This window comes from Podarcis liolepis (genome assembly GCF_965112155.1).
Source record: "Podarcis liolepis genome assembly, chromosome: 3".
NCBI lineage: Eukaryota > Metazoa > Chordata > Lepidosauria > Squamata > Lacertidae > Podarcis > Podarcis liolepis.
In genome coordinates this window covers 531,140-544,369 of record NC_139557.1, presented here as the reverse complement: position 1 = coordinate 544,369, position 13,230 = coordinate 531,140, and the positions used below count along the sequence as shown (strand labels likewise).

General features: G+C 43.9%; 1 protein-coding gene across 2 annotated transcripts in view; it reads right to left on the bottom strand.

Moving 5' to 3' along the window:
- COL4A2 (collagen type IV alpha 2 chain) overlaps positions 1-13,230 on the bottom strand; it is a 179,053-nt gene that overhangs the window by 95,029 nt on the left and 70,794 nt on the right. For both annotated transcript variants that reach the window (XR_014523928.1, XM_083495038.1), the window contains 7 exons: positions 11,727-11,861; positions 10,232-10,276; positions 6,257-6,373; positions 3,631-3,702; positions 2,913-2,948; positions 2,747-2,809; positions 2,415-2,450 (listed from right to left, as the gene is read on the bottom strand). Coding sequence is in view for 1 of the 2 variants with exons in the window: in XM_083495038.1 (XP_083351164.1) it covers positions 2,415-2,450; positions 2,747-2,809; positions 2,913-2,948; positions 3,631-3,702; positions 6,257-6,373; positions 10,232-10,276; positions 11,727-11,861 (504 nt within the window). In the remaining variant the exon portion in view is untranslated. The remainder of the gene's footprint in view (positions 1-2,414; positions 2,451-2,746; positions 2,810-2,912; positions 2,949-3,630; positions 3,703-6,256; positions 6,374-10,231; positions 10,277-11,726; positions 11,862-13,230) is intronic.

The following is a 13,230-nucleotide window of genomic DNA, read 5'->3' as shown; positions in this document are numbered from 1 at the left end:
TAGAGAGGCAGGTTGAGCTGATCTTTGCCCTAAGGACTGACCCCAAGGCTATTAAGTTGTGTTTGGACAATATTGTGGTTCTTCTGCTTCCTGGTCACTCACCTGTCGAGGTTCCTTGAAGATTTTGCAGTCCCACACAGGGAAAGCAGCCCTTCCAGAGCATTGGAAGTTAATTCATTTTATCTTTGTCCCTCAGAGATAATATGATAGGCAGTAAAGGTAAAGGGACCCCTGACCATTAGGTCCAGTCATGGCCGACTCTGGGGTTGTGGCACTCATCTCGCTTTATTGGCCGACAGCTTCCGGGTCATGTGGCCAGCATGATTAAGCCGCTTCTGGTGAACCAGAGCAGCGCACGGAAACGCCGTTTACCTTCCCACCGGAGCATTACCTATTTATCTACTTGCACTTTGACGTGCTTTTGAACTGTTAGGTTGGCAGGAGCAGGGACTGAGAAATGGGAGCTCACCCCGTCATGGGGATTTGAACCGCCGACCTTCTGATCGGCAAGCCCTAGGCTCTGTGGTTTAACCCACAGCGCCACCCGCGTCCCATGATAGGCAGTAGCTATTGTTAAAGGGAAAGGACCCCTGACAGTTAAGTCGCGAATGACTCTGAGGTTGCGGCGCTCATCTCGCTTCACTGGCCGAGGGAGACGACATTTGTCCGCAGACGGTTTTTCTGCGTCGTGGCCAGCAGTAGCTACTGTTAATCACCACCTAATTATCTCAATCAATGGAGCCTTGATGGAGCTATGATTCCTCCCCGGAAGTCCATCTTCAGAGAGAGAAAAGGAACAAGCAGGACTGCCTTGTCCTTCTCTAGCCTAGTTAGACTAGAAACCTTTTCTATTCAAGTCATATACATCCTACAATGAATAACTTTATTATTATTTTAGTTCATGGGGAGTCGTATCCAATGGAATGGGTGTTCACCATGTTCACACTAGACAAGAGCAAAGACTTATGAGAAGTAGGCTGGACTCCCTCAGTTTTTCCTCCTGTCTAGGCGCAGACAATACATTCCTCCCGGCTCTCCCGACTCAGCTAAGTTGTTACAAGTTTCTGAACTCCCCCTTTTCCCTTTAGATTTCCCATATCATTGTTTTAGTTTTACTGTACAGTTCTTTGTTCATGCACTGTGTTTTCCATCAAAAAAGGTGGGGCCTTTCCGTTGCTCTTTATGTTTGGTTGTTCCGCTTATTTGCCACCCTTCTTTTATTCCTTAGTTGTTTACTTATATTGATATTTTTTCCAGAATTATTTATTCCGCTTAAGTGTGTGTGTGGTTGTGTGCTACTTGTGTGGCTGTTGGTGTGGCATTTGCATTCTCCTGCCCTAATTTTAAAATGGCTTGGCCACCTCCTCCTGGTTCACTGTTTTTACACTAACAATGGAGTGAGTGTTCCTCTTATGTCCCTGCCTGCCTGCTTCTATTGGCTTTTGATACTGAGTCCTGCCTGCCTGCCTCCTGGTTCGTTTTGGCGGCGACAGAGGGCCCACCCCTCGTCCTCATCCTCCTGGTTGGCAGCTGTGACAAGGAGTGTGTGTGTGGCTTCTGTTTCCCCCCACATCCGGTTCACGGAGTGGCAAACAGAGTGTGTAGTTTGGTGTGAGGTTTTTGCCTGCCTTTTCTCCTGGTCCATGAAGTGGCGAATGGAGACCTCTGGGGCGGAATTTCTATAATCCTCCTCCCAGTCCACAGTGTGGCAAATGGAGTTGAGTGTTTATTTGGTGAAAATCAGAGGCTATCTGTGTGCTTTTGTGTGCGCGCGCCTCTTTGCTGTCTTAATGGCAGCCATGGAGAACACTTGTGGTTTAAGCGACCCGCCTCTGAAAAAGCAAAGCAAAAACTGATACACTTAAAGTGTCCTCTAAAGCTGAGGGATGTGCTAAGACTGCTCCCCCAGCGCCTTTCTTCCATAATTTTACCTCAGTCCCAGGCTCGCAATACAGAGCAGGCCTCTGCTCCTAAAAGTGCTTCCACTCAGTCGAATGCTAAGACTATACCACAATCTGTGGGTGAGGCGCAGATTGATGCTTTATCTGATTCTGAGCCAGAATGTTTAGGTTTTTCTGAGGATCAGAGACAAGAGCATCATGACCCCTCTCCAGCCACTCCAGATGCTCCACCTCCCATTTCTCAAAACTTTCCCGCCTCATTGATTGAGCAGTTGAAGGAAGCCCTTATTCTCTGATCTCTGAATTGCATTTAAACTTATCTCCAAAGAAGCAGCCTAGGTCAAATAAAGTAACCCATTCTGCCACCCACAATTGTGGTATTCCACTTTATCTTTATGGCTTAAACTCCTCAACTGACCAAAGGAACTTCTATAGCAAATTTGTATTTGCAACAGACCTGTGGATCATGTTCTGTGGACCCAAGATGGTCCCAATCATCAGAAAAAGACTTACCTGAAGTCCTGGAGATCCTGGTGGCCCTGGAGGTCCCTGAAAACAGAAGTTAGACAGTAAGGGATCCCTTTGGAGTGCTCACTTCATGTAAATATATGTATTTCACATACAGCTTTTAAAATGTACCTAGAATCTAAATATTTTAATAACTGTTTCAGCACTCCAGTGTCCTTTCATGTTTTAATACTAATTAAAAAGCATTAATTCTAACTTGAGGAGTTCTGAGATTTGCCCATGTGCAGTCATCAGGATACCACGCTGCTATCTGCATTCGTGTAACCATTCCCCAGGGCAGCTGATGAATTATAATTTATGCATTTCATTATACTTACAGGTAGACCTGTGTTTCCAACTGGACCAAATATACCCACAGCACCAGGAGCACCCTGAGGTCCCTAGACAGGAAGATAGTTGGTTGTTTTTAAAATCAAACTGTTCCTTGATAGTTTATCATAAAGTCACTCTTAAAAAATTGTTATTTATCACCTTAGTACTTACCGGGAAGCCCCTTAAACCTGGGTCACCAGTGTCTCCCTAGAGAAAGAAATCTTAGATAGTAAATGCAAGTCTAACATAAACAGCAATTTCTACTACATTGAAATAAAAAGGTACATATACATTATTTACAGAACTTTGTGATTATTTGCAAAATGCAAAAGATAAAAGTAATTAGAAAAGTAAATTTTGTCAGTATGACAATGTCTTCAATTCATATTTGTAACAGAAACAAAACATTTAACAACTAATATGCAAATACTTATTTCCTATAAAACATAATACCTATGTCTATACAGTATATGATTTGTTTCAATATATTCACTTGAAAGAGCATGGGGAACAGCCCATGGAAAAGGACTTTTCTTGACCATAAAGATTTGTAATGCTATGATAACTGTTACAGAACTTGCATAGGATGATATTTTACTTGCATTGGATAGAATCTATTTCTACAGATATACACTGAAAAATGAGGTGCAAGATTTTTAGTTGACAGTCTACATTTGGGAACATGATAAAAAAGCCTTCCTCCTGAAAATTTGGCTTCAGAACATAACTGGAAGGTTTCAAACTTCTCACATATTCAGGAAAAGCTGAGACTCTCAAAACATTTGAAAGGAGGTAGAGTAAAACATGGTAACCAAAAAACCACGGTACCAGAAAACATGCTAACTTTGCACAACATCTTTTTAAGTTCTTAACAGCAGCGCAAACTTACCCTGAACTGCACAGCTAATTCCGGAGTAAAAACAAAGGGCTCTCCCTTCTGACCTTTGGGTCCTTGGATTCCCTACAGTGGTTGAAAACAAGTATTTAGCTCTCTGCCCATGATCACTAACAGCACAAGGGTTTTATGGAGTTGTTTCAGTAAATCTATGTGTATCCATATGTAAGCACTACCATTCCTCTTCCGATCTAGGAATCCATTGAAAAAATGTGCTTTCCAACATGGGTATGGAGTAAAAGCCTTCCTAAACCCTATCTCAAGCCAACAGAAGGTAGTGTTGTAAATTTAAATGAAGGTAAGTTGCAAACTATAGGATTTGTGGCCTATATTGGGACTACTACACATGCCAGATAATACCCGTTCCGCATTTGTAAGAACTTGATCGTTTAGTGTGGCAGCACCTGCAATATGGAACTCCCTGCCAATTGAGATCAAGAAGGCACCTTTGTTCAATTTCCTGCTTCATCACGAGTCAAAGGTGTTCACTCCCCGCTGCAGGTGAGGTTCAGGCAGGGGAAAGCCAGGATTTATGAGGCGAAAATCCTGACCATGTTCCCCAGTGGGGTCTGGGGAGCTCACTGCGCCCCGCTGTGCTGCTCAAGCCTGTGTCTGCCAACTCGAAAGGGAGTGCGACCTGGGAGTGTGCCCCTGATGTGGACGAGCTTTTGTCTCTGGCATGATTTGGGTTGGTTCATCCTTAATCTGGTATACTAGCGTTTAATCAAGAGGTGCTCCTGGATCGACATATGATAATGGGCTGCAATCAATTAGCTGCCAAAAGGACTGGGCCTGGCTCTTTGAAGGTATCAAATGTTTTTTCTAAAGTTTGAAAATCCTCACAACAGCCAAGAAAGGAAAGGGGAGGACAGGGTGGCCTTTTTCTTGTCCTCCCCGTAAAATGAAAGAGACGTGTGTAGCCACGGCTATGTTATTCTGCCTGTGACCATGGAAAAGAGGAGGGAAACTTTTGATTTATGCTCAACAAGGAATTTAACAAGGTTTTATTATGCCCTCCGCCCTCGACCAAGGTTGAATGGCCTCTATTTAAAATTATCTTTGGATTGGGCCAGGAATGTGAGGGAGCAATGCAGAGCAAGAAGAATGAACAGCTGCTGAACAGATCTGGCAAGAGGCCGAGTTTGATAAAAGATCTTGTATTTAACTGTGTGCCAAGGAAGAACTCCAGAGTGGAATTTTAATGGCAGAGACTGGACATGTACTCTGTGAGTCATTTATGGCTGCAGCCCATTTGCTAGTTGGTGAACAGCGGAAGGAATGGAATGTGACCTTGTACCATCCAGATAAACACAGCAAAGAACTGAACAATGGAAGATAGTCATTAATTCTCCTAGCACACCAGGTCTGAAACAACAATGTACATGAAGAACTTCACACGTGAACTGGTATTCAGAGGCACACTGCCTCCAGCAGTAATCATAACCAACATGGCTAGTAGGAATTGATAGCCTTAGTCTACATGAACTTGTCCGATCCCTTTTTAAGCCAGCTTGGTGGCCAATACTATATCCTGTGGCAGCAACCTCCATAGTTTAATCTCTTTTTTCTGTTCTGAATTTTCCAATGGTCCTAGGTTCCAGTATTATGTAAGAGGTCCCCCCCACCAAAAAATGATACACACAAACTCCATTTGATTGTAAGCAAAACAAAAAACCAAAAAAACCCTCAAAGCAGTTTACAAAAAAGAATGGAATTATGAAATTATCAGTTAAGAAGTTAGAAACAGCTGTTTAAAAGAGATAGAAAAAGTGTCTCCACCCACTTTCTCCACACCACACATAATGGATGGGACTGTTACCTTTGCACAGCAGCCACCCAAACTCAGGTGTTTCTTTTTCACACGTCTCCATCCAAGCCAGGAACAGGCACCATCACATGCAAGGGCACATTCCAGTCAGGCAAAACCACTAAAGCAGTGGTTCCCAACCTTTTTTTGGCCATGCCCCACCTAAGCATCTCTAAAACCCTCGTGCCCCCCCGTGACATATAATTATTATTATTCAAGAAGTGAACCCCTATTCACATGTAGGAAGCCTAAAAGGCCATTAACTTGGTCTAAACAAGCTTCCAAATTGCCCCCCATAAAATCAAATTGCCCCCTGGGGGGTGCTCCACATGGCACTCAAGCAAGGTGTGGAGAAGGAGTGTAGCTTGGAGAAGAGGTGGGACCTAAAGGGGGTGAGGCTCCCTCACGCTGCCTCCCATGGCAAAGTGAATGCATGGTTTTGGTGGTCCATGATTTGTGACTACACAAGATGAGGGAGCTCCATGTTAGCCTAGAAATTATCGCTGTACAAGATGAATGCTAGGGATCTTGGGATTTATCACAAAGCAGAGCTATGGAGGAATTATAGTTTTTGCAGGATTTTAAGACATAATGCTAACAAGACAAATTCACATAAGCACTCCACCAGGCTTCCTCCCATGAGGGAAAATCTACTACTCTTCTCCTGACACTGGTGATAAGGAACAGCGTACATACACTACACTTGATCTTAGCCAAAAGGCCATTTTGCTGTGGTTTACAAAACATTTGCAAAGGTTGCATTAACTAAGATGCAGTTACATTCCATTTATTCATTCAGTGTTAGCAACTTACAAAGAATCCGGGCAAGCCTCCAGGTCCCGGGCCTCCCTGCTGACCAGCGTCCCCCTTGGTCCCATTACAGCCATCATGGCCTGGCTTGCCCCTTGATCCTGCTTGACCCGGATGACCCTGCAGAGACAGAACAAACACAAGAATGTTTATCCAACCATCTGTTTTTAGTTTCTACTTCCTAGTCTTCATACAGCTCTTAAATGTTCTCACCATTACCCTAAGCAATGACTCCATGAGAAAACTGAGTGGGGGGAAATTCTTTAAAATATCTCTGTAGTTTAAACCAGATACCCCAGAAAACCATCAGTGGGAAAAGGAAGTGGACACATGGACAATCAGTGGGCTGGGAAGAGTGGAGAAACAAAAGTGAAAAGAAGAGATGCCAATCTATCATCAGCTCCCTCTCTTCTATTTAAAAAAGGAAGCTTACTGAGGCAAAAGTCAAATGTGACACCAGCGCACAAGAAGAACTGCCTGAATCCAGGCTCTGCTTTGAGCCCAGTCGCCTTCTCTAGGCATCCAGTGTGAGTAGGCCCCAAACCTGGAGTGCCAACTTGGACAGGCACAGGGGTGTGTAGTGCATTTAAATTCAGTTTAAACTACCTGCTTGGTGTGTGTGGTACATAGCATGGGTAAGTTCTTTTTGACTGTCTGGATCCATATTTAAAATTGGGCTTGAGAGATTTTGTGTCAAGAATCTCTAAAATCAGGGGAAATCAGTATGGAGGAAGCCAGTTCTGGGATACATGCCTGGGTAGTTCTGGAAAAGAGCATAGGAGTAAAACTTCTTTGTTTATTATTTTATACAACACATTGTTAATTAGAAAGTTCAAACCAAGTTTTACTTTGACAATAATGCCTCCTCATTAATTTCTCATGTTCAGAATTTGGTGAAAATTCACAAGCCTTCGTCATTTGCCCAAGGTTATTTGCACTTTAAATATCCTCCAAAACATTCACTATCTGTAGCACAAAAGATTGATTTTTATTTCGTAGAATGGCTTGTATACCTTCTCTCTGTGAAATTAGGCAGGTAGGCAGGAGAGACAGGGGGTGGACAGTGCAACTGGTGGAGATCCATGGAACTTTTTAAAAAAATCCAGTCAGCTTTTACTACAGAATCTACTGTTTTAAATTAATATTTAGTTTTATATTACTATCTGTTTAAACTTTTACTATTCTATTTCTGTTATGTACTGAAGTTCTCACCCTGGGCCAGTCAGGTCCACATATGCAAATAAGGGATGGAAAGTGACGTTCAGTGATTGGATAGTTACAGAAAGTGGTTACAGTTGCGTTGTAGTGGAGCTCTATATAAGCAGGCTGGCTGAACCCTTCAGTTCAGTTCTGTTGTGGTCTGTGAATAAACAAGAGCTGTTTGAAGAACTGCTGTGCCGTCTGATATGTTCACCCACAACTTAACACTGGCGACGAGGGTGGAGCTGAATCACTGAGCTGAAACACCGAGCGAAATCACTGAACAGAACCAATTCAGAGCTGACCGCTCTGGCTAGAGCACTGTGTTCCATCCATTGCCCTCTACGTCGGCATCGGAACCATGGCTTCATTCGTGCCTCTATTGCCGTTTGCCCCAGCCTCTGAATCATGGGACTCCGACCTTGCTCAGTTTGACTGCTACCTCCAAGCCAACGAACTGACAGAAGTGTCAGAGGAGCGTAAGCGGGGCCTATTCCTCAGCCTCTGTGGGCCCAAGGTGTTCGAGACGGCCCGAGCATTGGTTGCGCCTCAAGCAGTCCAGGCAGCGCCACGGGACACGATTCAAGAGAAGCTCCACAACCACTACGCGCCAAAGCATTCCAAGATTGCTGCCCGTCATGTGTTCTACCACCGGAACCAGGCAGAGGGAGAGTCAATTAACAACTACACCGCCACCCTCCGACAGGCTGCAATGCACTGCGAGTTCCGAGACTTAGACGATGCCCTGATGGATCAAATCGTCTGTGGGGTACGGGACATCCGTCTGCAACGACGTCTCCTTGCCAAGCCAGACCTCACGCTGCATTGAGGAGGCCGCGGCCTCGGAAGCTGCTGCACTCTCTGCCCAGGAGATCTGCAAGGCCAGCAGCCCGCGTCTTGATAGGAAGCCAGTTCCAGTGCATCATGAAGAGGCCAGCAGTGACGAGGCATCCTCCAGTGAAGACGATGACGTGCACCAGACGAAACAGGAGTGCGGGAAGTTCCAACAGAAGTCCAAGGACCAATCAGAATGTGCCAGCTGTGGAGGCAACCATTCCCGTGCCAAGTGTCGATTCAGAGATGCCATCTGTCGGAAATGTTCCAGAAGGGGCCACATCACTAAGGTCTGCTGATCGGCTCCGTACAACACCCCCCCTTCACCGTGTCGCAAGTCCAAGTCTTCACTCCAGTCCGCCAAGGAAAGCTGTTTCGCTCTCACCAACTGCCACTGTCCATCCGGAACCACGATTGGCCAAACCAACTCGCCTACGCGACACAAGCTGAACGTCACTGTGCTCATTGAATGAGCTCAATGTGTGACATGGAGATCGACACCGCGTCTGCCCTATCTATTGTGTCTTGTAGCACCATCAAAAGACTCGTACCCAGAGTGTCCAAAAGGCAACTCGACTCTCACTGCATACACCAGAGAGACTACCAGGGTAACGACATTCCCGTGGTAGCCGTAGGCCAGTTCCGAGTCGCCTTCAAGGATTTTTCGGGCCTGTCCGACTGGTGGTGGTCGAAGGTCAGCAGCCAAGCCTCCTAGGGCTAGACTGGTTTGATTCCCTCGGCCTGAAAGTCACCAGCATCAACTGCATCTCAAACGCAGAGACTGAGGGTCTGATCAAAGACTTTGCAGAGGTTTTTGACGGCACTTTGGGTCAATATACAGGTACGCCCATCTCCTTTAGCCTTGATCCACAAGTTGCCCTCATCAAGCTAAAGCCACACCGGGTTCCTTTTGCTCTCAAGCCTAAGGTGGATGAACAACTGGACAAGCTGATCGCCCAAGGAGTTTTGAAGCCGGTTGACCACGCCAAGTGAGAAACCCCCATTGTCACGCCTGTCAAGCCGGACGGGTCAGTGAGAATCTGCGCCGATTACAAGTGCACAATCAACAAGGCACTTCAGCAGCACCCTTACCCGGTTCCTGTTGTCCAACACCTGTTGCATTCCCTGGGTGAGGGTAAGGTATTCGTTAAGCTGGACCTTGCCCAAGTCTATCAACAACTGCCCGTCGATGATGCCACTGCTGAAGCCCAGACGATCGTCACCCACCGAGGGGCATTCCGTTGCCGCCGGTTGCAGTTTGGGGTGAGTGTGGCTCCTCACATCTTCCAAAGCCTTATGGAACGTCTCCTGCAAGGGCTTCTGGGCATGGTACCGTATTTTGACGATGTCTTGGTGTCCACAGACTCACACCAGCAGCTGTTCGAGTGCCTCCGCGCCGTGCTGACCAGGTTCCAAGAGGCCGGGCTCAAGGTAAAGAAGGAGAAGTGCCAGATCACCATTCCATAGGTGGAGTTCCTGGGCTATCTTATCGACGCCTCCGGCCTTCACCCAACAACATCCAAGATCTGTGCTATCCAGCAGGCCCCCATCCCAAAGAACAAGACGGAGTTGCAGGTGTTCCTGGGACTGCTGAACTTTTCTAACATACTCCTTTTATATATACATATAACTTTTATATACATATAAGTTTTATAACAGCTCTATATAAGCAGGCTGGCTGAACCCTTCAGTTCAGATCTGTTCTGGCCTCTGAATAAACAAGAGCTGTTTGAAGAACCTTCATTTTATTTTGTCTGTATTTTTGATGTGTTTTTACTTTATGTTTGGCAACCACCTGGTTGTTTTAGAGAAAAGCGGGCCTATTTTTACATGTTACTGTTATAGACAACAGATCTTTCATAATGGAAAGATTATTTGAAAGCAGTCTGAACTATTTACAGAAATACCCTCTTATTTCAGTAGATTAAATGAGTGTCTACTTACAGGAATGCCATCTGCACCAGAAAAACCAGTGACCCCTCTTTGTCCCTAAGAAGAAAAAGGAAACATGATTAAAAAGCCCAGTCTTTCTTTACAGTTGTTAGCCTAATGGAAGTCATATCATTACCGCTTCTCCCTTTGTTTTTTTTTTAATGATATTTATTAAAGTTTCAAAAAAGGTTACAAAAATAGAAAAAAGAAAAAAAAAAGAAAAGAAAAAATACAAAATACATAAAAGTAAGAACACTTAAAAACAAATCAATCTTTCCATATCTTATCTTTCATTTACTTGTTTCCCTAACCTCCTCACACCTCCCTTTTTTGTATTCCAGTTCAGTTAGCTAATTCAGCAAATCCTTTCCCTCTTTGTTTTTATCCTAATCCTTTAACTTAGTATATTGTAACTTCAGATTCTCACCTGTTAACAATCCATTTTTACATACTCCTTTGTAACATTGCTGCTAAAAACCGCTTAACTTCATTCTGACATCATTCTAACATTCATTAATTTTACAATATTTCTGTAAATAGTCTTTAAATTTCTTCCAATCTTCTTCCACCAACTCTTCTCCCTGGTCTTGGATTCTGCCAGTCATTTCCGCCAGTTCCATATAGTTCATCACCTTCATCTGCCATTCTTCCAGGGTGGGTAGATCTTGTGTCTTCCAGTACTTTGCGATAAGAATTCTTGCTGCTGTTGTGGCATACATAAAGAAAGTTCTATCCTTCTTTGGCACCAATTGGCCGACTATGCCCAGGAGAAAGGCCTCTGGTTTCTTCAGGAAGGGATATTTAAATACCTTTTTCATTTCATTATAGATCATCTCCCAGAAAGCCTTAATCCTTGGGCACGTCCACCAAAGGTGAAAGAATGTGCCTTCAGTTTCTTTACATTTCCAACATTTATTATCGGGCAAATGATAGATTTTTGCAAGCTTGACTGGTGTCATGTACCACCTGTATATCATTTTCATAATATTCTCTCTTAAGGCATTACATGCCGTAAACTTCATACCTGTGGTCCATAACTGTTCCCAGTCAGCCATCATTATGTTATGTCCAACATCTTGTGCCCATTTAATCATAGCAGATTTTACCGTTTCATCCTGAGTATTCCATTTCAACAGCAAGTTATACATCTTTGACAAAATCTTAGTTTTGGGTTCTAACAGTTCTGTTTCCAATTTTGATTTTTCCACCTGGAAGCCAATTTTCTTGTCCAAATTATATGCCTCCATTATCTGATAATAATGAAGCCAATCTCGCACTTTATTTTTTAGTTTTTCAAAACTCTGCAATTTCAATCTGTCTCCCTCTTGTTCCAAAATTTCCCAATATTTCGGCCATTTGGCCTCCATATTAAGCTTTTTCTGAGCCTTCGCTTCCATCGGTGACAACCACCTTGGGGTTTTATTTTCAAGTATGTCCTTGTATCTTATCCAGACATTAAACAATGCTTTCCTGACAATATGATTTTTAAATGCTTTATGTGCTTTACCGCTTCTCCCTTTGGTCCAGTTATTCCTGGCTGGCCTCTTTCGCCTTTATATCCTTTGTGCCCTGGAAGTCCTGGGATACCTCCCACTCCAGGCGGTCCTGGGAATCCCTGCTGCCCAAGAAGTCCTGGTTGGCCCTGAAAATCACAACAAACACAATTCTTTAGAAACTACGGCAATGCATGCAACACTTGATCTCTGCAGTAATGAAGAAACCTGTGCTTCTCTTAATAAAGAAGCTAGCAATTTTTACAGAAGTCTAATTCCTCTGAACAGTAACATCCACCCAAATATTTTGCAGTGCAAATGAGTAACAAATGCAAGGAAGCCCTAGTTTTCACACTTTACTCTAGGGAAGTATTTCTGCTTGTTGACCAAGCATCAGAGAAGTCTCTTTTGCTATTGCATTTCAACAGTACACACCAGTGCATCATTACCATACGGGTTTACTTAGAAATAAGTCTCATTGTATTCAATAGCGCTTACTCCCAGGTAACTCTATAAGGTTGCAACATGTATAGAATTGTGAAGCCCACTTAATTGGGGAATGGTTTTTAAGTATATAACTATATATATACAGTAATACCTCCGTGAATGTCTGCCTTGTCTAGCGTCTGTTCCGGTGAATGTCCACGGCAAACCCAGAACAGGTTACTTCTAGGTTTGCCGCTCACACATGCGCAGAAGCGTTAAATTGCGCTTTGCGCATGTGCAGAAGTGCAAACAGCTCCACACGCGTGCACAGATGCACCACTTTGCCCTGCATTCTTGTGTCTGTCTGTATCCTGCCCATCTGATTGGGTTGCCCCAGCCACTCTAGGCAGTTCCAGCATATATAAAAACATAGTAGGACATGAAACCTTAAAAATCTTCAGATGTTTCCTAAATGTTATATAATTACTCATGTCATTGACATCTGGTGGGAGGACATTCCACAGGGTAGGCGCCACTACCAAGAAGGCCCTTTGCCTGGTTCCCTGCAACCTCACTTCTCGCAAGGAGGGAAGCGCCAGAAGGCCCTTGGAGCTGGAGCTCAGTGTCCAGGCGGGATGAGGCGAGTGGAGATACTCCTTCAGGTGTATAGGGCTAAGGCCATTTATTACAGATGACAAAATAGATAAATTATTATTATTATTAAAGTTGTATACCACCCTTCATCAGAAGATCACAGGATGCGTCACAACATAAAAATACAAAATAAAAAAGTAAAATAGATCCTTTACATTTTGAAAGTTTTATCTTTAAAATAAACCTGTAGATGGCACTCATCAACCACATCAATAGTAACACCAGAAAACTAGAACCACAAACGCACTTTTAAGAAATACTTCCACTAAATTCATTACAGTTTGAAGTGCAAGACTGTTTAGTAGGCAAGTAGGTCAGGCTTGGAAGGAGGCATTAGTTTAGTCTGCTCCCACGTCACCGTGACTCTTAGGCAAGAAGATTTGTCCCTAAAATGGTTACCAACAGCCTGCCTCTTGTTGCCATATATCACAGGAAGGA